Below are 24,539 nucleotides of genomic sequence, written 5' to 3' on the forward strand. Positions count from 1 at the left end.
ATAGAACACAGCTGGGTACAGTGCCTTATATCTGTAATCCCAACATTTTGAGAGGCAAGGTAGGAGGATCACCTGAGCCCAGGAATTTGAGACTAGCCTAGGCAACATAGTAAGACCCCATCTCTACAAAAAATAGAAAAAATTTGCTGGGCATGGTGGTGCATGCCTATAGTCCCAGCTAACAGGGAGGCTGAGGTGGGAGGATCACTTAAGCCCAGGAAGTCAAGGCTGCAGAGAGCCATGGTCATGCCACTGCACTCCAGCCTGAGTGACAGAGCAAGACTCTGTCTTAATAAATAAATAAATAAGGAACACTTCACCACTTCACATGTCATCCTTGCCTAGGAGCCACGCCAATCTTCTCTGTATCATTGCAACTTTAGTATATGTGCTGCCAAAATGAGCACAGGCCATAGGATTTGGATCTTGGAATTAATGGTCTCCAGGGTTCCAAACAAATCATCCCACTGCTCTGTACTACTGTCTCATCATCCATAAGATGGGAGCAAACCATCCTAACTGATTCTGTATGGATTAAGAAATCACTAAAATCAATTAATACCATCCAGGCACCCAGCATCAAAAGGAGAGAGATCTCTCATCTTTTCTAATCTAAACAGAGGGAAATAAAGGCTCTTCATTTAGGAGGCTAAGAAGGAAGACAAAAACCAAGACACTGAAGTTTGGAATCAACAAGGTAGCTGCAGTGCTCACCTTCTTTTCCCAACTTCCTACTCTTTAATCATGGAGAGGAGGTGAACAGCAACAATTACTTTATACTTCCTGCATGCCAAATAGAACTAGCGCCTCTTTTAACCTTTCAGCCCACTCTGTAAAACCGATATTGCTATCCCTTACAGACAAGAGCAGTAAGGTTCAGATGAACAAGAGCTTGCATAAAGCCACACTGCTGGTAGGTAGAAGAGATAAGGATTGAACTAAGGCCTTCTGATGCCAAGCCTGTACTCTGGCTACTATTCAACTCCTGTAGAGAAAAAACGGGCAGGCAGTACCTACTCATCCCAGGAGGGGTAGGGGGAGTCTGCACACTCCCTTTTTCTTGCTGCCAAATAATATCTTCCTTAAGCATTCCGTTCCAAAAGCTTCCAATGTTCCATGCACACAACTGCCAAGAACAGTAAAGGCCGGCACTCTGACCCTGGAGGTCTTTGCCAAGCAAGCCCCTTTTAGAATCTGTAGTGAGCAGGTGACCTCATTCAAGAGTGTCACGTGTGAGGGTGATGGTCAGAACTGGGAGAAAGGGCAAACCAGCAGGGATCGCCTGCCTTTAGCGCTCCTGACTGCTTTGTTCCTCCGGCCTCAAAGAACAATCAGTAGTCACGCTCTGCTCCACTTGTCGTTTTCACCCATGGTGTGAGTGTGTGTGAGTGTATGTGTGTGTCTTTATCAGAAAACTGGTGGCTTTATATTCACACATGCAGAGTAAAGGCTTGGGCTCAGTAGAGGCAGCACCCAGAGGGGCCTAGCACTTTTCAAAGATTCCTCTTCTTGCTTACAAGTCAACGTGCCAGTGCACAATATCTTCAAAGGGGAAACTGAGGAATGCTATGTAAGAATCCCTGCTCAGCCCTAGGCAGCTTGGAAACGAATCACTCTAAAACATGCACTTGTGTATTTTTCCACCCTGGTTCATAATGTTTTCCTACCTCTCACTATGGCTAGGGCAGAGAGCGACCCATAGAAGCCATCTGTATTTTCCAGCAGACCAAACAGGAAGAAGCGCAGAAATCTGCGCAAGTGACCACGCTGCCGCTGTTGCTAGGCAGCACGATTATGTCCATTCTCCGCTGCTTGGCAACCAGCCTTTCCCATCACATACACACACAGCCATAGCAGCAGTACGAGTGCCCTTAACTGCTGCCTTACAGCTTTCAAAGAAAAGGGCTGAATTTCAAAGGAACTTATAAACATTAATAGACCCCCTCAATATTCCACTGATATTGAGATGGTCCCCAGAGCACGATGGCTCTATTTAATCAGAAAGTATCCCTTTGGTGATACTTGAGTTTGCACCTGATAGTTGCACAAATCTTCTCCTGAGTGCAGTGACACGCCAGGGAGATGAGTAAAGAGCTTGAGTCAGCAAGCTTGAACTTTTGGAGAAGAAAGCCTGTTCTGTCTGCCCCCATACCTCTGAAGAATCCACTGGTGAAATAATCTCCTCCCCAGGATCTGCCATTTAGTGAACTAGGACAAAATAAGGGCCAAATACCTTGAATGGTGATGTTTCTTTCTGTGGTCCCCAACCAAATGTCAGTGGAACTTGGCAGGCCTCTCCTCACTGAGGGCAAACTTGTCCTACAGTCATCTTAACCTCATTGGTCACAATCTGTCACTCCTCAGCAGCAGGGCCAAAGTCATCAACTTATTGAGCAAATCAAATAGCTGCCTACTGAATAACAGGACTCCCTCACCCTACCTCCTGCCTTTGGTCGATAAAAAACAGATGCCCAAAATCCCACAGGAAGTTAGCGTCCCAGTAGGCACTTGAACTCAGGAGCCCCTGGCTTATAGTCAACGGCCTCAGCCACCGTCCCACCAGCCCCACTGCTTTCACGCTAGACCCACATAAGAATCACGTTAATCCATTTTTTTCTCTCAGTTTTACTTTGGTCCAACTTTTTAATATGTTAACTTTTCAAATGACCCCTTTAGGAGGCACTATATAGAGTTCGGCTCTGCCTATCTGGGAAAGCAGTCTGTTAATACTATCAAGGGCATATGCATTTTCTTCTAAATCTCTCCATAGGATTTTAGAAAATTCTCCAAGCATCGTTCTGAGTATAGTCTGAATTCAGTGAGATCATCCAAAGTGATAACCTCATTGGTATTTCATTTTCTTCTCAGCCCCAGCTGGAGAATTTTTCCCCTCATTAAAATTAACGAGGTCAGTTTCCCAAGCTGAAGATACTGAGCACTCCTGTTGGTGGAGTTTTGTTTCTTAAATTGAGCTACATTTCTATAAGTGCAAAGTTACACTAAGCCCCATTTACTTTATTGCTGTGTAATAAGAAACCAAAATGGAAGCCCTAAGCCATCCTCCTACCATATCCTACACTTCAGTGACCACACATAAACACACACAAACCACACATCCCCAACTCAGCCCACGGTTTCTCCCCATTCTGGCCACGAAAGAAACCCCACCACAGTTTAGAATCAGCAGCTTGGTGGAAAATATAAAAAAACTCAGGCCTTCTAAGTGGCCAAGGGCTCCAGTGTTACAGCCAAGTTGAGAAGAAAGTTGCAGTCTCCCTGGGCATTTGTCAAAGCCATGATGAGAAGACGAGAAGATTTCTGTCTCCTTCTCAAGCTCTTCTCTGCAGCCAGCAACAAGGTGACTAGGTGTCCAAAGTTCAATGTGACCTTAGTACTCATAAAACACCCCAACCCCACTAAAAATCAAGAGGAAATACTATGTCAGCAAGTAGAAACTGTGCTTCACATTCCAACTCTGGTGAAAGGGAAAAAGAGAAAAGGATAAAAATAAAAAGCCAATTTCATAAATGAGGTGGAAAGCCACTCTACAAGGCAACTAAAAATATACACTTCCCACATGCAACAAACAAGCTGGGCTCATGCACCTTGTTCCAAGCTGAAATAAGATGCCTTCAAGATGGTCATGTAGAAATGAAAATAGCCTTGTTCAGACTCACTCTTTCAGTCATCCTTTCAACATCCTTCTCCTTGGTTAACCCAAGAAACTGTGTTCCTCCCCTCTTCCATCTCTGTAGACCTGAGTTTCAATATAAATAAAATCTAACTGTAACTGAGATCAAAAGGAGAAAAAAAAAAGGGAGAGAGAGAGGGAGAGAGAGAAAGATGCTGGGGGCTAGAACTAAAGCCTGGGAGGGGGTGCCCACTGACTGGAGGCCACCAGATTTGTCAAGGCCCATTTACCCAGACCAGGCAGGGACTGGGGAGCTTGCAACGCCCATTGTTGGCTGATCAAAGTCCAATCAGAAAGTAAAGGAGGAACCCAGCCAGCCTCATGTGATCCAGCACAGGAAGCCAAGTCTAAAGAAAATGAGCTGTGCTTGTGAATAAGGTACACCAAGACATCTTTACTGAGCTTGCCACACAGAGAGAGAGAGAACAAGCCAGAGAGAAGGGAATCTATTCGAAGCTGCATCCTAACGAACCTTAATAAGTTAATGCAGAAATCCTCCCAAGGAGTCTGGCTATAGGAGACACCGGTCTCTACGGAATCAAAATCTGTTATGTTGCAATATAATAGATGTAAATTAAAACAGAAAATCTATCATGCCTCTAATGTACCCTGATAGCTGAGTGTGTGGATCCGTCCGAGGAGAGGCACAGGAGGAAGGGTGATATATGGCGAGGCTGGATGGAGGGTGAAAAGCGTGGCGAGACGAGCGGGAGAATGGCGCAGCCCGCGTGCGCCTCAGACCCAAGGGCAAGAGACGAATAAATGTTGATTAGTGTTGATTTTGTCCGACAAACGCCTGTCGAGTGACAGTTGGGCTAAGCTGCACTGAAAGAGAACCATTAATCTTGGTCTGGTTTAAGTAGAGTATATTAATTTGTGTCATTTTTACTAAGTCGCACTGAGAAAGGCCTCTTACTGCTTTGCATTTGACTGCTTTGGTGGTTTAGCCTGGTTCCCCTCCCTCCCCCCTCGCCCCCCACTTTTTAAAACAGATACCATGGTGGCAGCGGTGGCAGCAGCAAATTCAAATGACACAGCAGGGGAGCAGGGGACTGAGAGCTCCTCTCTTGGATTAAGAAAATAAACTCCCAGGGTGTTGGCATAGCAACAGCATTTCAGATGAACTGCTATATATTCAGTGATTAATAAATTAACATTTTTTACAGTTGTTCCTCCTTTTCTCCCCACCCCCACCCTCACAATAAACCCCTTCCCCCACACACACTTCTACCTTCTCTAAGCTGTATCACTTGCCTCTTATAAGAATAAGGAAAGAAGGTACAGAATATTCGCAGCCTTAGAGTTAACTCCTGCCCACAATTGCCATCTCTACAGGCAGGCAACATAGCCCCTTGTCACCTATGAGGCTAAGAATAGGCTCCAAGATCAATGGACAGGTCTACATAGAACCACGTGCACATGGTTGGTGAAACCTGGCACTCTCCAAAAGGCCCCACCCTCAAAATTTGGGGTCTTTCCAGGTCCTAATAGGCTAGGAAACAACTGAGAGTAATCATTTCTCCCAAAGAACTTATTTCCCTACAACAAAGACCCCAAACCATGTCCGAGGGAGTCCTGACCTTGCCCAGTTATGCTGGGTAAAAAGAAAGTTTGTGTCTATCAGATGGTGTTGGTGTATTAATGGGAAGCCGACACTTCCTTTTTGAGCTTACAATCCTCCATCAGACAGTTCAACTAATTTTGGCAATTCATATTCCAGAAACGAAACCCAACGAGCATTGTGGGAGGGACTAAAGAAGAAACTGATTTTAAGCACTGCCATAGTAGTCAGGTCCAGTCAGTTTCAACAGTACCCCAAGCTCAAAAAGCACTCTCTTTTCAAAGTGTTCATGAAATAATAAATGCTTTAGGAGATAAGGACCAGGAAAATGATAAAGTTTTGTTTTCCATAGCTCTTACCTGTATCGGTGTTTTATTATAACCATCCTTTTAGTCCTAGATAAGTGTCAGCTGGTGTGGGGCCAGGCAGGGCACTGCAGAAGGTCAACGGCACTAATCTCGACCTTCGAAACTCACCTGGCCACATCCCTCAAGAAGCGTCTGGCCAAATCTCACAGAAACCCTACAATTATAGGCTTCAGGACAGGGAATACTCAGTGAGCAATGCTGGAGCTACCTCCAAACAAGAAGAAGGAAAACCCTTACACTGTGCAGGTCCAGAAGACAAAGCTGGCACTAAAAACTGAGCATTACAGGTGGTGGGGAGCTGGCTCACAAGGAAGAAACAGCTCATCCACGGCTGTGCCACAGCAGAGCTGGATAACGCCACCCGGGACTATTACAACAGAGCTCCTTCCTCAACTGAATGGAAGATTAAATTACATAACCTTTTAGGTAGCTCAAGGCCACTGCTGGAGAGTGAAGAAAATAATAATAACAATAATAACAAATATACTGTGAGGCTTAACATGCACTAAGCACTGTTTTAATTGCTTTCTGTGTATTAACTCCGAGGCAGATACCCATGAAGCAGATACTACTATTATCCTTCCTATTACATAGATTAGGAAACTAAAGCAAAGAGAGGTTAAATAATGTGTCCAAAACAACTAGCATGTAATTGAAGGAGCTGGGATTCAAATCCTGGCAATCACAGTCTAGAGTCCATGCTCTTAACCACTACATTACACTTTTCCTTGTATAATACATGAAATCTGCAGGGAAAGGTTCAGATAATTCAGTATTCATGATAACGTACACCATGCAAATTCTACCAGATCCAAGAAACAGTCCATACTGAGACCCCAAATAATAACAAAATGGAGCTGGCAGTGAAAATACTAGTAATAGAAAATGACCCAACCATTAATAGTCTAAAGAGAGAGAGGGGGGCTGCGTGCTGTGGCTCCGCCTGTAATCCTAGCACTTTGGAAGGCCAAGGTGGGTGGAACACCTGAGGTCAGGAGTTCGAGACCAGCCTGGCCAACATGGCGAAACCCCATCTCTACTAAAAATAAGAAAATTAGCCGGGCATGGTGACGCACACCTGTAATCCCAGCTACTCGGGAGGCTGAGGCAGGAGAATTGCTTGAACCCAGGAGGCAGAGACTGAAGTGAGCCGAGATTGTGCCACTGCACTCCAGCTTGGGCAACAGAGCAAAAGTCCATCTCAGAAAAAAAAAAAAAAAAAAGAAAGAGAGGAGAGATGGTTGTGAAGAAAAGAAGTCAGTAACATCATCCATTCGAGGACATTCTACATTGAGGATGTTATGGTGGACTTAACAGGCAAACTAGTTTTGAGTCTTAGCTACGCCATTGACTAATTATATGACCTTAAGCAAACTGATATCCACTCTAGGTTTTCTTATCTATAAAACAAGACTGGGGATTTCCAAAGTCTCTTCCAGGTCCTAACTCTACATGAACCCTAGGATCTAGGCACCATAAAATCCATTTCCCACTTTTTAGATGACTTCCAGAGTCACCTTAATTATATCCTTTTGTGCCTCCATGTTTACTGCTCAACCAACATCAAACTTGTGGAGAGCACCAATGAGTTCCTGGTAATAATATCCTCTAGACCATAAATACCACATGTCCAGTGTGTCCGTACCACTGATTCTACCTAGTGTATTAATCATTATAAAAGCCTAGATATAAGTGTGCTGGGGAGGTTGATATTGGGGAGCCACCAATTGAGAAAAAACCCCAAACACATAGTTTGCACAGTGTTGAATCCACGGTGGGCATTCTGCATGTTCTACACTAAGAGTACATCTGTAATTCCTGAAATTATTCATGGATTATGAAACTATATACTCGAGGTCATCGATGTTGGCTTTTCATCCTACTCCTGTGTCCAGCAGGAGAAAGGCTGTGCTGTGAACCTAAGGACAGGTGTGCCAGCTGTTGCTTCTCTACACTCAGAGCCCAACTTCCCCGTCACCCTACCCTGAAATCAAAATATCTGCGACTTTAATTCCTTGGGAAAATGGGCAGCACCATAAGAAGAAACTGCATGATAAAGATGAAAGGGGCGAGGGTAGCAGAGGCACTAAATGATACTTCCTGCTTTGTAACTTCAACTCCAGTGCAGCCATGTCAATGAGGTGCTGTGAGAGCTATTAATGCCTAGGGTGCGGCAAGGTCCTGTGGTTTCAGGGCAGAAGGGTATTAGGTCAGCCACAAGTAATCATGGTGATAACAATAACAATATTAGTATTTGTCCAGAGAGGGGGTGGTGTGAAGGGAATCACATTAAATTCAAGAGGACTCCGATAAAATGATGCTAAGGGTCAGACTAAATCTAACAACAGCCTGTGATTTGTGGCTTATGCCAGTGCTCTAATTTGCCTCTCTACGGCTGATGGCCCATGAAGGTGAGGGGTGTTATTGAGTGCTGCCCAGGCTCTGCTTGTGGAACAAGCAAGTCACAACACTGCTTGCCCAGTTCCTGACTCCGCTGCAGCCAAACAGATCTTCTAAAATAATGTTTCTTAATATGAAAATAGTCAAATATGGCCCAAACCTGTTCCAATTCCTTAATTTGTATTAATTTCCTTCACGTGCTACAATAGCTGATTTATCTTACGGATTTCATATGCACATTAATTGCTGTACTCTTGTTTGTTTAAAGTGTATCTGGATGCATCTGTCTACCAAAATAATATGTCTTGTTTATATATTATCTATTGTAGATTGTAAATACTAATGGCAGGGACTGTCTTTTTTCTATCACATTTGTAAATATGCCCGGAGGCTAAGCAGAAATGAGCTTCTCCAATAACTAAAATAAATAATGAATTAAGTAAGTGGACTTGTCACTCTCCATGTGGATTATTTATGCTTTGTACCTTACACCTCAGTAAAAGGGTCAATGCAGAGTGAGAGTTTTTATTTTCCTCTTTTACTTAATTTTTTTGTCCCTCTCCTCCAGCTCCCATGCTTTTATTACTTGAATCTGAAAGCCTCGTTTTCTGACTTCTCTGTGTTGCTTACATCCAAACAAATTGAAGTTTGTTCAGAAAGCACTTTGAATACTGTAGAAAAAGAAAAAAGAAAAAAAAAACTCTCTCACTAGGTTATGAAACTATTTGTTTTGTTTTAACCAGAACTTTCATCTAGCACCTAAACCAGATGGTGGCTTTTAAAAGCTATCTTAAACTTCAAAGCCAAACAAAAACAAAAACAACACAGTAATAGTGAGATAACAATTATGCGCACTAACCTGCAAGAAAAAGAAGGAGCAACTTTGTGTATCAGTAAGGTTAATATATTACTCCTTCTCCCATTCTCCCACTCCACACTCTCAACTTCTGCGGGTCCCCAGGGTTTCCTGATGCAGCCCATGTGCTAGTTCATTATCCACTCTGCCAGTGACATCTTGCTACCTGGAAAGCTGCTGGAGCTGATGAAGCTAGCTTTACAGTAAGGTGAGTCTGGCTGACTCTTAGGCTTGTGTGTGATGATGCTAAATGCTCGTCATTCTTACTTTACTATGAACTGTGAAGGGAATGATTAAGCACATTATCAAGGCAAAGATCCAAAGATTGCACAAGACAGTAATTGCCAAGTACCTGGTAGGGGCAATGCAACTCAGAGGAGAGTATGGGCTTTGAAATCAGAGACCTGAATTTAGTCACTTAATCATAGAAGGTTCTATTTTATTTAATCTCTCTAGGGCTCATTTTCCACATCTGTCAAGTAGGACTAATAATCCCTTTCAGGGTTATACTATGTACTTTACATAGATTATCTCATCTTATCTGCTTGGTAGGAACCTAGTGCATGTTAGCTTTCTCTTTTACCAAGTATTTGGGTAAAAGAAGAATGATATTGAGTGTAATATTACAGATTGACAGATGTACTGATAGCAAATCACGAATTGCTACAGGCAGCTTAAATATGAAAACAGCATAACCACTAGTCAAATATGTGATCACCACACCACCCCTACAAGCTGGAAAGACCAAGTGAAGATCTAAAACAGAGCATTATCTGTCTCCTAAAATCCCATATTACCCAACCATGTAAAACATCCCACTCAGACTTTGGAAGCATAGAAAAGAAAAATATATTCAGGGTTCTTTTTCACGTCATCCAAGAACAAATTATGCAATCTTTCTGCCTATGCCCATGCCAAAAGACTCGTAGATCTGAATTATTTTGCCCAGTGAAAACCACAACGTCAGCCATGTACTGTCCCACGAACATCACCCCATTGGTCACAAGCATTAGGTTTTCTAATGACTTTACAAAATAACATTAGGAAAAAATTTACGTTATCTTGGGGTTATTTTATTCACCTTTCTGAAAAAATGCTTTTATTGATAGCACTTCTCATATCATCTGTGATTTTTGGCATACTCATTCGCACTGTCTTTCAAAAGAGAAACAGTCAAAATATTGCCCATAAAAAATATATAAATATATGTAGTCATATATACAAGCATCCCAAATGTGGTTAAGAGAACAGATTACAGAAACTCCTACCTTTGATCAAAGAACTGGCAAGCCAACCTTCTTGTTGGAAAAAGAATTAAGAAATTTGGAGGTACAGCCTCACCACCTGTCCACATTTGCCAGATGAGGTCTCCACTATGGCTACAGCCACTTTTTACAGAAATGTTGCAGTGGCTTGAGAGGAAATTAGCTTGACAGTAAAACCTTTCAAATAATTTCTGTTTTAAAAAACTAACAAATTGTAGCAAAGGTGAAGCCCAACTGAAGACTGGGAGATGTGGGTTTTCATCCCATCTGCACCAATAAAGGATGAGTGATCTTAGCAAGACACATGCCCCTTTGGGTCTCAGTTTCCCTAAGAATGTAATCAGTACACTGGACTCAGTTCTGTGACTCCCTTTTAGGACTAATATTCCATGAGTCACGGAGAAGGTAGGTCTGCTGGGTCTTAAAGACACACAGAGAGGACTGAAAAACGCACATGGTAACCTGTCAAAACCGAGCCCGTGAGGGAATTCCAAAGAGAACATTGACATGCAGAGGATGAGCTGCCCTCACTCTTTCCATCTTGCCACAGTATTTACTATGCATCCAACCACTCACAAAGCTCCATATTTAACTCAAAATGCTTAACACTAACATTTTTTTTTCAATTTTAGATCATGAGTATCAGCTTCTTTCCATTCCTTGGAACAGGTCCATGGAGACACCGCCAATATTAATGTAGAGACAGACATGGCAGTCTAATAAACAGAGCCTCGAGCAAAAAAGAGAAAACAGTGTCACAGATGACCAGGGTAAGGGCCACAGCACTGGCCCCAGCTGAGCGTTTGAGGTCAGTCCAAACAAGCATTGACTTAAAGAATCTTGCGTGAGATGTCATCCTGTTCTACCCTAAGAAACGATGGAACTGTTGCCATGGCAACAAAGGTACTTGAGAGGGACATGAGCAAAGGGAGACTCAAAAAGAAAAAGACAATATGTGGCCTAAACAAAAATATGTGACGGTGTAAGGGGTGCTGTAAAGCCTTTATTGCCACTTGTTAAGGAAGACCTGTATAGCTCACTCGTGAGTAATAAGGCGGTCAACCCAAACTAAGGCACTAAAAATTTTATAGCACCCCACATAGCATATATATCTAGATAGACAGAGAAAGAGAGAGATACAGATATAAAGGACCTCCACAGATACACTCACAAACAACGCAAGCAAATGTTGCTACTGATCTTGGAAATGCTATCTTCTAATAGACTTGCTACATTTACCAATATCCTTAATTTATCAGCTATCAAATTCCACATCCCATCAATTCAGTTCTTAAAAGATTCAGAAAGCTCAGCTGCAATGAGAAGGAACCGTGATGGTTTCACAGGGAGTGCAAACTAGCCAGGTGCATAAAGCCAGGATTCCCTGTTCTGGTGGTGACTCCACAGCTAATTTATTATTTCACAGTTGGATTAAATGCTCCCTACTGCCATCAAGGATTGTCAAGGTGACTCTTTGGACTCGGAGAAAGAGACCATTGCAACCCAGAGCAGGAGATAGGGGACTGTCATGTTGCATGTTCTATATCCCTTACCTTACTCAAAAAATATGCTTCTAAAGTATCAGGTGTAAACTGATTTATAGTCTCATTAGATGACTACAGGACTAGAAAACTTGGCAATTTAAAGCAAACCTGCAGTGAAGCCTTTCAGAGTAAAATTTTTAAAACATTTTTGTAAAGTAAATAATGACATTTTAAATTCTCCCCCAAATTTTGTTTCTTATAATTCTTCTCCAAGTCAGGTACTCATAAACCCAAGGGATTTCACTGAGCACTGTGCTAGGAACACATGTCCCCAAAAAGCAATTAATGTACTTTTCTCAGTTACCTGAATCTAAAACAGGTACAGAAAGATCCATTCTTGGGGTTCTTGCTCTATTCACTATAATTTCCAGTTGCTAGTTTCAAATATACGGTCATAGCAGAGAACCAGCTTGGGTAAACTCAGGGGCCTTCTTCTCTAACACAGTGATGTGTGAGAAAAATGAGATTATCTGGATACAGTTCTCCAAGCCCACTGGAGAAAAAAAATACAAAAGAGATGCAATGTATTGGTATTATTATTTCTACTGAGCCACTTCTGAAGCACAGCCATGAATGCCTGCCTGGCTTTTAAAGAGAGAAATGCTTGTCCCCCAACAAAAGGCCATCGTCTATTCCTTCCAGAGCTAAGAAAATGTGAACAGCCTAGTCTAGCTTCCCCAAAACATCTCCTCCATCACATTAGCTTCCCATCTCTTGAGGCTTCCTTCAAGAGAAATATTATTTCCTTTCACTGATATTCTAGCTTTCCTGTTCACAATGCTGCGGGTCCATTCTCAAATGCCACCACCTCTGACTCTACCAGGCCAAAGTGAGCTCACCGAAACAGGAGGCACCTCTTGCTGGATTGAACATGCATAGGCTTCAGGTGACACAATGATTAGGCCAAGCAATTGCCGGCCACACATCGGTACCAACACACTCAAAAATCAATAGAGCATTTATAATAATGGAAGTTCAATGGCTTCCATTTTGTGAAGTGTTAAATGTGCCAAGGGACTGAGTTAAAGCTTTGGCTATGAAAGGGGACTGTAACTTATGCTTCCTTTAAAAAAAAAATTGCAAATGGTTCATTTTTCCTTAAGGAAAAAAGGGGGCATTTTCAATTAGGTGAGTGGAAGGACAAATGCTCCAAGTACATTTTGCTGAAGTTCTAAGTGCTTCTGAAACCCCTCCTGTCAAGGCATTAGTAATACAAGATTTAAGATGCCCAATTAATTTTTTCCAGCCACCAGCCAAAAGTAGATGCAGGAGGAGGTTAAAAGCTAAGTGTTTAATTAATATTAAATTTATAAGATTCTCTATCACTGAAAGCATTGTAAAATTGAAAAAGCAGTTAATTTTACGGTTGCTGTGTATTCCTCTGCTTTGATCTTTGATCTGTGATATAAAATCACCAACTGTAAAGATTCCCCAGCTTTATTATACCTGTTAAATGGTGAGAAGAAAGAAAGAGAGGGGGAACCTGCAGGCATGATGGGGAGCAGGGAGTGAGGCCCTGAAAGTGGTCATTAACGTTGATGAGAAAATCTAAACATGAGAGATTCAGGAAATAGCTTTTGACTAAGCCACATACATAGACGAGGCATTCTCATCTTGCCCATTCTCTACACTCCAGTTTTCTAGAGTTTTAAGATGGGAAAACAGCAGTTGCCTATCTCTGGCTTAAGACAAAATAGTAAAGCAGAAAAGATTTAGGTTGGATTATGGAAGAATTTTCTGAAACCGAGTTTCCAAAGTGTAAACTCTTCATTGGAATAGATCACATCATTGCCTTTCCTACAGCTAGAAATGCCTAAATTAGATAAGTATGTGTCTGTCTTGAACAGTCCATACACTGATTCCTTCTTCCAAAGGCTCCACTTACCCACCCACTAGCAGAGACCAGGCCGGGCAAAGAAACGCTCAGCCCTGGGCAGTGGGACCTCTTTAATCCATGGCATTTTCAAAAGCCTGTACTGATAAAGGGCAATGGAATAGGAACCAGAGGTAACAGGGAGGAAAACCTACTACTGAAAATGTTATCCTGAGAGAGGTTTTCCCAAGATTTCCAAATATCGTATTTCTGCCATCAAGATAGATGTGTGGTTCCCTCAATGGCAGCCCATGTCATGAATCCTTAAAGATAAAAGGGGGAAGGCATGGTATATGCATCTCAAGTCAACTGGCCATTCAGCCTGCAAAGATATCGAACACTCACCTTTGCCTTCTCCCCACCCAAAACTGGGGTGGTGGTGTGTGGGCTGGGGGGTAACGGGGTTCCCAGAGGTAGAAGCAGAGGAGAATACTCTGTGCCGAACAGAACTTTGTATCCTAGTCACCAAAAAGAACAATGAGGGGCAGTTCCGACTCCTGGCCTCCTTCAATTCTGTCACAAATCCAGAAACAAAGACCTATTATGCAGAATAGATTTTACAGAAAGGCAGAAGGAGGGTGGGGGAATGGGATAATTCATGTAAGGTGTTTTTTTCTTTTTTTTTTTTTTAAATCCCATCAGGGATCTCATTATAATTTCATTATTAGCAGAAAAACCAAATAAGTGGCAAGAGAAAGAATCTCCACTTAGTATTAACACACACACACTCACATACATAAAGATGAAAGATCTTATGAGCTTCAAAGAAGCTGCTAATTTTCCAACTTCAAACGACTCAGTGAGAAAGACACTGATAATGAATGTGCTTTTTCCACTGGCTCGCTTATAAACTTTTCCCCTTTCTGTCTCCCTCCCAAAAATTACTTCTCATTTTTAACTAGAAACAAACATCAGACGTAATAACAGAATCCTAGGTTCATACACAATCTTCCTTCAGGGCTTCCTTCTTCTGTCTTTCTGCGTACAATAAAAATGTATGGGGAAAGAGAGAAGAAGAACTTCCTCAATGGTAACATGGTGTTACTTCCTCAGGAAGAACAGCCGAGAAAAAAATACAAATGTACCTCATTGCCGATAAGCTATACTACTTCAAGAGCAGAGGACTAATTCATAAAACACTAACTTTCTTTGTCTCTGTAACTGTCTTTATCCATCAAGAAGCTGCAAACTTGGGGCATTTTCACACTGAATATATGTTTCTAAAAGCTTTACCTGGTGGTGAAGTGTGATACTGCAAGCCTCCCTCTTTTTGGCATTTTAATCCTAAACAAAAAGTAAAATCAAGTTTCTGGAATTCAGGCTCCCATAAGCTAGTGCCACCTATGCCCTGCAGTACCCATGTTTCTACATGGTGTAACATGTTCTTCATGAAAACTGTTCAATTCTGACTAAAGGAGATTTTCCACCCTATAGAAATACATTCTAAAATTTACAATAAGTCATTGGAAGGATAGATAACACTTTAAGAAAATCTTTATAAACCTATTTTCTAGAATTAAAATAGTTGTCAAAAGTGAAAATTAGTTGCTAAATTTTATAAGCAGTTTTGGACAACAGGCTAGACAGAAGCTCCCAACCTCTGTGAATGTATAGTCTCTCTCTTAATGTCAAAACATTGCAAGTACCACTATAAGAGAGTTATTGTATTTTTAGCTTCTACAGATGGAGGAATGATACACATGAATAAAAAAAACCTATAGGAACTGAAAAAATGCTTGTTTAAGTGAATGTGCATTTCATTAGCCACAATAGCATTTCATACATTCAAAGAATTTTAGTAGGTATATTTATCTGCATGTGTGTCCATGACATTATTCTGTTTACAGACAATGCTTGGTATGTGCATGAATTTACTAAACCTTTTTAACAACTTCAAGGCTCCCTCAGGTTCCGTGGCCCACAAATTGAGAATCACCATGTTAGAGGAAGAAAGATACCAGCTGAAGGAATGCATGCCTCTAACCAATTCTTTCATTGAGAGAAAATGACATTCAAACAGCTGAATGATTTTACACATACCACTCCTTGTTTTACTCCTACCAATACTATCAAAATGTTGATAGACACAATACAGATTATTTCTGAGCTTACATGGTCTTGATTGTTGGTTTATAACACAATAAAACTTCTTTTTGGCACAAGAACCTATCTTCTATGTGTACATCTCCCATTACAAATTGCAAGTAAGGATGTTGTGAAGAATAACATAATCAAAATAACATTTCTAACAAAGATATACCAGTATGATCAATGGCAACAGTAGCAATTGCTTAAAAAACATCAGTAAATAATTCTTCAGATACAGTTAGCCCTGTGGTTTTAGGACAGTGGAATGATGACAAGACAGCAATGCTACCTATAAGAAAGACTGACCCTCACGTTAAGTGTACACACAGGCATTCACACCCCCAATACACACCTCCTCCTATCTCCCTGTCTGATTTCCACTCATCCATTCTCAGCTCCTGTTTGTCTGAGGCCACATGCAACTGGATTTGTCAAGCCCCCTTTTAACAACTTGTTGTCACAGTCCATTACCAAATTGCATATAGTTATATATTCCACTAATTAGGCTTCTAAAATATCATTAACATGTCTCTTGATCATTAGCATAACGTATGAGGCGACGTCATTAGGCACGACTAGAGTTTGTTAACGTGGTAATGAAAGGCACAAGGCAGGCTCTGCAGGAACCAAGAAGCACAGAAAAGTGGGGAGTATCCAAGCACCAAGATGCTAAGCCACAAAGGCATAGACAGAGACACAGAGAGACAAAGGCAAGCACAGAGAGGAGATGCAAGGCACGAGGAAAAGGCAGAGAAACACAGTCAAAGGAGTGCATCAGTAAGCACGACTTTGGCAGTGAGATGGCTGCTTGGGCGTAAAAAGGTAAAACCTAATGCACCCACTCCCACCTGTGTGGGAATTAGACCCTGGCAAGGCTCTAAGCAGAAGAAGCTTTAAAAGTTTCCTAGACAAGAAAAAAATAAAATTCAGAAATCTCCTTCTTTCCTGCCACCTAACACATGGTGCACACGGGTGTGCCCATCTCCCCCATTCCCACACCACCCCCTCTCCAGCAGTGGCTACAGAAGACTGTGGGCAATTACCTGGGGGTGACATTCTTCGATTCCCTATCAGGCCCTTTATTAACATGCTGGTAGATATCTCTATCTATCTATATACACTGCATTAGTCATGATCCTCTTGTGTGTAACGAGGCAGGGCTTACCTCCAGAGATTATAGACATGCTACATCTAGAGAAGAGAGAAGGAAGGAAAGCACATAAAAAAGATGGCAACTGGCCAGGCGTGTTGGCTCATGCCTGTAATCCTAGCACTTTGGGAGGCCGAGGCAGGTGGATCACGAGGTCAGGAGTTCAAGATCAGCCTGGCCAACATGGCAAAACTCTGTCTCTACTAAAAATACAAAAATTAGCCGGGAGTAGTGGCACATGCCTGTAGTCCCAACTACTTGGGAGGCTGAGGCAGGAGAATTGCTTGAACCTGGGAGGCAGAGGTTGCAGTGAGCCATGTGCACTCTAGCCTGGGCGAAAGAGCAAGACTCTGTCTCAAAAAAAAAAAAAAAAAAAAAAAAAAAGATGGAAACTGTGTGTATGTATGTATAGCAAGCATTTGTCAGTGTGTGTGTGTGAGCACACACCAGCAAAGTGGTTGTGGGTTGTGATTTCAAACAGCCAGTTAAGCCTGGATTCCATATTTCATAGAAATGTTTCTAAATATATCTATTAGGACTCACAGGACAAGAAGATAATGAAGTGCTTGGCTCAGGAAAGTGGCCAAGTATATGATGGGTAGAGAATTCAAAGGAGTTGGGGGAGATGAGTTAACAGCATGTGCACATCAAGTGCTTAATTCATCCTGAACAAGGAAGCACTCAGTCCAAGTGAGCTATACCTTGGTCACAGGCTGAGGGCATAGGGAACAAGCAGCCTCAGAAACAATCAGGAGAACCTCACTCATCTAGTCATTACAATAGAAAAAGATCAATCCAGAACTTTGGAGTCCAAAAATCCTGCTAGTCTTTCAGCACAGAGATTCTAGGCTAACCTCTATGGACTTGACATTTCACACAGATCCACTGGAAGCATCCTAGGCACTCACAACAGTGCGGCCCAGAGAGAAATGTGGCTTCCTTGGAACAGCTTCACAAGAGACAACGCTGGGAGCAGAGGCCTGGCAACCCGCTGTTTTACACCAGCTCCTTCCAACAAGACGCCTTCTCCTACCTAGTGATCACTTCCAGCCTAGCCTTGCCTCCTGGGCCTACACAGAAAGAAGAGTATACTCAGCATTTACAAGGATTACAGCCAATGTCAATGCAGAAAAGAGGCTGGGTAAACTTAGATGGTGCCTAAATGGAAGTATTTCCTATACCCTCTAGCTTGTCTGACACCTGACTTGACACATCAAAGGCTATGCAACCGGGGTTCATTTACAGGGAGGAAGAATCAAAGTTGCTTGGTTTTATAGAACGTATTTAGTGTGAAAGATGGGAGCTTTTCCTCTGGTCCTAACTTCTCATTCTTAAGGAAGATGGAAGTCAAATTGTAGAAAAAAAAAATCTACCCAAATGCCTATCTGATGGGCAGACTCAGGAATCATCCTCTGTGCACTCGGAACTCTTACATTATGGAACCACAGAAACCTTTCTGTTCAGGTATGTCCATTGATCCTTTTATCAAAGGAGTTAAGAAACTCCATTGGCTAAATGTGCACCCTGAACATGAATGATTCTTAATTATGGCCAAAAAGATAGACTGTGCAACAAGAGGGATGGCCTCTTGTTTCATGATTATTTCAGTCCAGTAGCCTTGTGTGGCTTATGAAATGGGCAACTAGGCTAGCCTAAGACTGCAGAGCCACCAAGCTAAATCAGCCCCTGAAGGAGAACCTACAGTAAACCAGTCCGTATCCCATCCCCCTGTACTAAATAGCACCCCCCAGGCAGTCCTTTGCGATGCTTTCTCATAGTGCTATCAGCCAAGGAAAATGTTCATAATAGTTTCTGGGAACCTAATTCTCGCCCCCATTGGGGATAAAAGAAAAGGAAGGCAAAATACAAATACAGACAGACAGAAAGAGAAGGAAGACTGTTAAGAAAATAGGGGAGGAAGGGCGCGGTGGCTCACGCCTGTAATTCCAGCACTTTGGGAAGCTGAGGCAGGCGGATCACAAGGTCAAGAGATCGAGACCATCCAGGCCAACATAGCGAAACCCCGTCTCTACTAAAAATACAAAAATGAACTGGGCATGGTGGCACGCGCCTGAAGTCCCAGTTACTCCAGAGGCTGAGGCAGGAGAATCGCTTGAATCCGGGAGGCGGAGGTTGCAGTGAGCCAAGACTGCGCCACTGCACTCCAGCTTGGCAACAGAGCAAGACTCCATCTCAAAAAATTAATTAATTTTTTTTTAATGCCGGGTGCAGTGGCTCACGCCTGTAACCCCAGCACTTTGGGAGGCTGAGGTGGGTGGATCACCTGAGGTCAGGAGTTCGAGACCAGCCTGGCCAACACAGTGAAACCCTGTTTCTAATCAAAATATAAAAATTAGCTTGGCGTGGCAGCAGGTGCCTGTAATCCCAGCTACTCAGGAGGCTGAAGCAGGAAAATCGCTTAAGCCTGGGAGGCAGAGGTTGCAGTGAGGCGAGATCGCACCACTGCACTCCTGCCTGGGCGACAGAGCAAGACTCCATCACAAAAAAAAAAAAAAGAAAAGAAAAGAAAATAGAGGAAAACATTTCTTTGACTTTCCTCTCAAAACCTGAAGTCAACAGTTACAAAATTAATCATGTATTCAGCAACCTACTCAGCACCAGACCTGATTTTAGGCCATGAGAATATGGTTAGACAAGTCCCTATTTCATGTCACAGGGTGGTGAGGTGGAACAAAAAAGAAAAAAGATTGCACACACACACCCACATACTTACAAATGCACATGCACGCATATGAACTTCCTTAAGCCTAAACTGCAAAAGGGCTATTTTTAAAGATACATAATTTTATCATGTTTCAATGCATATAAAAATTAGAATTAGCTAGAATTACACTAACAAAATATAGCCTCAAAATAATGCCTTATGAAATCTGCTTGAATAAGTAAAACAGATATGCTATTTTGGATCTTTAAATACAAATGGTGTTTTTAAAGTACCTTAATACAAATTTTTTAAAAGAAGTTCATGTTTTTCTATGAAAATTTGCTGGTTTTGCTGGTTTTTTGATAGGATCTCACTCTGCTGCCCAGGTCCAATCATGGCTCACTGCAGCCTTGACCTCCCTGGGCTCAAGTGATCCTCCCACCTCAGCCTCCTGAGTAGCTAGAACTACAGATTTGTGCTACCACGCCTGGCTAATTCTTTAATTTTCTGTAGAAACAGGGTCTCACTATGTTGCCCAGGCTGGTCTCAAATGCTTAGGCTGGTCTCAAACTCCTAGGCTCAAGTGATCCTCCCACCTCGGCCTCCCAAAGTGCTGGGATTACAGGCATGGGCCACGGCGCCTGGCCTCCAAAGAAATATTTAAAAGGCAAACTCATTATTTTTCCTAGGCTTTCTCCACTTCAATCTCCACAATTATGTATAAAAATTGCTTCCAGCCCTACTTCTGGATCTAAAAACAGGATTTTTTTTTAACCTGAAAAAACTAGAAGATCCATGGATGGTCTTTCAGGAGTTCCTTAGCTTCCTGAAATTCCATGGGAAAAAAAAAATGTGTGTATCTAGGCTAATTTTCTGGAACTAGACCATAAATTTCCTCAGAAAATAAAGGGACACATGACCCAAGGGAGGTGAACTGCTCCCTGTGGTCAAGGGGAGTACTTAGGCTTTGTACCAAGGACTAAGATGGTGTAGGAGTTAATTTTTCAAAGGTGTAAGAAAGCACCCACTGCCTTGTATAGGTCATTTTCCTCTCCTTGAGCACTCCCCACCGATCCCCTCACTCACTGCCCCTTCACTGAATAACCCAGTAAGTAAGTCAGCCGCTTGAAAGATATTGTAAATAGCTCCAACAAAGTGCAGTTTGGGGCAGATTCCAATTAGCCTTCACTTAATGGTCTTTTTTCCTCTGCCAAGTTTGTGCAGCGAAGATCCAATGCCCCACCCTCTGCTTGGCTCTGAGTTTAGGCGCAGGGAGGAATCAAGTTTGTGCTCAAGCTGATAGATGTCAGCCACAAAGTCTATATGTGTCCCACCTGTAAGCTAAAGAGGGAATCAAAGGTGGTTTCAAAAGGGGTGTGCCTGGCAGTGTGGCAGAGAGCTGGTTTCCTGTGAGTTTCCTTCTTTTGTTTCTCTCCCTGTTGTCTAACCCTAAATTTCCCTGCTGCCACTTAATTATCCCTGATCATTTTACCCTTTTCTCTGCTTACTGGTTGATTATCTCCCCATTTCATTTGAATCCCAGTGGAGGTACATAAGCGCTAAAAACAAAGCTGATGGCCAATTAAAAGGTAAGTGCCTTATGTTAAAAGCCAGAACATTATACTTCAATATTCATAATTAGGTAGCTTTTGAATGGCTGAAGAACAACGCAAGTCCATACAGAGGGCTAATCAGGGCACCTATATTTTGCAATCCAAATCAACCAATGCCTATTAAACTGATTGCTGAGAATTGCCAGCTTCCTTATTGGTTGGCTCAGAGCCTCAGTACTTCATAAATATTAGAGATGTAAAAGACCAAGGAGTTCCTAATGTGTTTATTTCGTTATAATGAATTCTTCAGGCAAGTGATAGGATTACTGAAGCAGAGCTTGGTAAAAAAAAAAAACCCTACTGATTTTGGCAGCTCTGCTATTCTTCAGGAGTAGCATCTAAATATTACTGAGAAATAGAGCATAAAGATTATTCACTTGGGTGTAATTTTTTTGAGAAAAGGAAAATAAAAATTTATCTTCCACTCCTTCATTTATTTTCCAAATTATCAGATCACTGAAATTTCCACTGGAGCTGTACAAAATTAAACCGAGAAAAGAGCAAGTGAGCAACGGAGTAGGAGACAGTCATTGACAAGGTTCAAGTGCACTTCAGCACTCCCCAGGAAACCCTTACTCCAGCCTGGGAGAAAGCTGAGCTAGTGCTGATCATCTTGAGTGCCCCCGTGATTATTCTCCCTGGGGTAAGTCAACTTGGAATCTCCTCTCCGAACTTTTAAGTGTTTGCTAGTAATGCACTTAATTTTGGGGATAGGGAGGCGAGGAGGAGGAGAGTTGTTCAGTCTTGCTTACAGAGTTACGACAATGCCACCTTATAATTCAAGAGCAATGGCAGGCCAGAGAAATGCTCACAGACACCAGGCAAATGCTTTCTAGAAAAGAATTAAGCATTATGATCTCTGCTCTTTGCAAATGCTCTGTCCACTGGGAGGCAGCATAGGCCGCTGGAAAGACAAATGGGCCAGAGATCTGGGTTCTAATCCCTGAGATGTTACTGATTTGGGGTATGTGTTATGGCCAGCAACAGAATCCTGGTTTAAAATATAGGGCAAAAAAAAGAAAATGGGACAAGAGATGTGGAAGCACTTTGGAGGTAAAGATAGAGCCTGCTGAAAGGAGATCCACACATGTAGAAGTTAGTGGAATATGGAAACTGGTCTTTTTTAACTGTAACTGATCCCCAATGTGGAAAGACTACTATAGGGATTTAAAATAACAGAACAAAGCAAGTACATTTTTAAGACACAATTTTCTAAAGTGTGTTTTTAAGAATCCTGGTCCAGGGAAAAGGTCCTCAGGTCAAATAAATTCTGAAAATGCTAACCACTCCACCACACACACCCCTCTGAGAGATTTACAACACACATTAACATATTAAAGCTCGGGGAAGCCCTGTAGTTCAGGTTCAGAAAGCTCTTTTAACTCCCAATCTTACTTGGCAATACAACGCTTCCTCACATACAAACACTAAAACAAATAACCAGCTCCAAGGAGCACACTAAGAAATGCTGTTTTAAACTACTATACATGGCAATAATGTCTGATCCCATATTGGAAAGAAAACATTACTGAACCACCATCCATAGTCTTGGGTGGCTGGTCTAGCGGTCTGTGCCATTTTATCCACAATCTCCTCCTTATTCTCTCTGATCAACAACATGCATTTGTGAGGCAGCTGGCCAAGGTGAAAGGTTAATTCTGCGGCCATGAAACTCAGCCCAGCTAACAGACTCAAATGGGGGCTGAACCTTGTCACCTTGGTCCCATTAGCTCTAACCAACGGGGTTGAGTAGCCACAGACATTAGTCTTAGTTATAATCTCTAGGGGGAATAAAAATTTAAAGGCACCAGCACATGGCCAATGAGCTTTAGCATATAAATTTGAGGAGTTTTTAAAATAATATTTAAGATGAAGTTATACTATTTTATAACAGGAAAAAGATAGTCAAGAGGTAATAAAATATGGCCTCTGGATCTGGACTCCAGGTAGGTTCAAGTCCCAGTTCTACCATTTAACAGCTGTATGGCCTTGAGCAAATTACTTAACTTATTTGAACCTCAGTCTCAAAATCTGTAAATCAGAATAAACATATTCCATTTCTCAAAGGATTATTATGAGGATTATGTGAAATGATCTACGTCAATGGGTTTAGCACTATGCCTAGCACATGATGAGTATCAATAAATATTAGTAATTATCACTGCATGTAAAAGGACGGAATAATCTCAGAAAATGCAGCTCCCTCTGAAGTCAGCATTGGGAACATGCAATTTTGGATTTTTTTTTTCTGTCGCATGAAGTGTTCTTACCTTGTATTTATCAGAGAATATGCCTCTTAACCTTCACTGAAAATTTCAGTGAGGTTGAGATGGCCTCAGTCAGGTTTTTGTCCTTGAGAAAAATTTCTACATTAATAACTTCAATGGCTATAAAATATGATTCAGCTAACCGAAACTCATTTTACTGGTATATTTCCAGGAATATATTTCTCAAGGGAGATACACCCAAGATAATGCTAAGTAATTGCAAGACATTATTATTTGGCCTAGCCAGTGTTTCCCACCAACACAATAATATATAGATCAGTAAACGGAGCTTCCCACCCCTCGTCACAGGAGCAGGAGTAAGGAGGACCTGGGGAGGGAGACCCAGAGGCTGAGAGGGCAGCAGAAGGCACAGAGAATGATCATGAGGGCACCAGGCAGCAGCAGTGTGCCTCCTGGCCTAGACGCTGGTGGCTACATCAAAGACTGCCCAGACTTGTTGACACACGGAATCATCCCCAGGCATGAAGAACAACCATTTGAAAGTTTACAGGGAGTCACGCAGCTGCCATTCCAGAGGTGGAGAGAGAGAGAGAGACTAAGCCAACTTTTCCCATCCCTATCCCATGGTTTACAAGACCATATTTCACATAGACATATCCTGAATTTTTCATCTCTGGAGACCCCAGTGAAAGGCATTTCCATGGTGATCACCTGGAAGGCACCTCTGTAACCAAACACAATACCCTGGCCTCCCCAGACTCCTGGCTCTTAACCTCTGCGACCCTTCCAGGCATATCCAACCCAGGGAGGCCAAATCCCAAAGTCGAGAGGGTTCGTGGTCATTCACAGAAGGCCTGTAGGCTCTCCCTCCGGCTCCTTCTACTTCACTCCTCCCCTCTTGTGACAGGTCATTTGTAACTGTCTCGTGGGTTTTATTTAGTTGTGGTGGGCACAATTAAATGCTGTTCTAACTAACAGAATCCTTGTCCAGAAAACAAAAACCACACAAAAGTCAGTCTGGTTACTTTGGCCACGTTTAGCGATTGTTTCACATCACCACCTCGTCGATCCAATCAACGGTGCGGCGGCTGGCTGTTAATAAAGCTAGATAAAAACAAATTGATTACAAAAAGGTCAATTTGGTACCTAACATTTAGAAGGCTAGAGTTTGAGCAGTTGTCATCTATAGGGAATCACCACAGTATAAAATCAGGAATATTACACCTGAACAAATAGT

The 24,539-nt window shown here is 42.2% G+C and overlaps 1 protein-coding gene, 1 long non-coding RNA gene and 1 other non-coding gene across 10 annotated transcripts in view; all 3 read right to left on the reverse strand.

Moving 5' to 3' along the window:
• Window positions 1–13,897, reverse strand: part of LOC129531503 (uncharacterized) — a 68,411-nt gene extending 54,514 nt beyond the window's left edge. Inside the window, exon 1 of the long non-coding RNA XR_010129148.1 lies at window positions 11,990–13,897. This is a non-coding gene — a long non-coding RNA (uncharacterized lncRNA). The remainder of the gene's footprint in view (window positions 1–11,989) is intronic.
• The window catches only part of PBX1 (PBX homeobox 1), a 292,117-nt gene that overhangs the window by 211,233 nt on the left and 56,345 nt on the right, over window positions 1–24,539 (reverse strand). For 3 of the 8 annotated variants that reach the window (XM_055377436.2, XM_063693276.1, XM_055377439.2), the window contains one exon: window positions 13,904–14,071. The exons of 4 other annotated variants lie outside the window; for them this stretch is intronic. In XM_055377436.2, the coding sequence (XP_055233411.1) occupies window positions 13,904–14,071 (168 nt within the window). Of the gene's footprint in view, window positions 1–1,667; window positions 1,748–13,903; window positions 14,072–24,539 lie in introns of those variants that run through there. One more of the 8 variants, XM_063693288.1, reaches the window with a different exon arrangement.
• On the reverse strand, window positions 301–407 carry LOC115932166 (U6 spliceosomal RNA). Its single transcript, XR_004068488.2, has one exon. It is a non-coding gene; the product is annotated as a U6 spliceosomal RNA (small nuclear RNA).

This window comes from Gorilla gorilla, chromosome 1, assembly GCF_029281585.2.
Source record: "Gorilla gorilla gorilla isolate KB3781 chromosome 1, NHGRI_mGorGor1-v2.1_pri, whole genome shotgun sequence".
Lineage (NCBI taxonomy): Eukaryota > Metazoa > Chordata > Mammalia > Primates > Hominidae > Gorilla > Gorilla gorilla.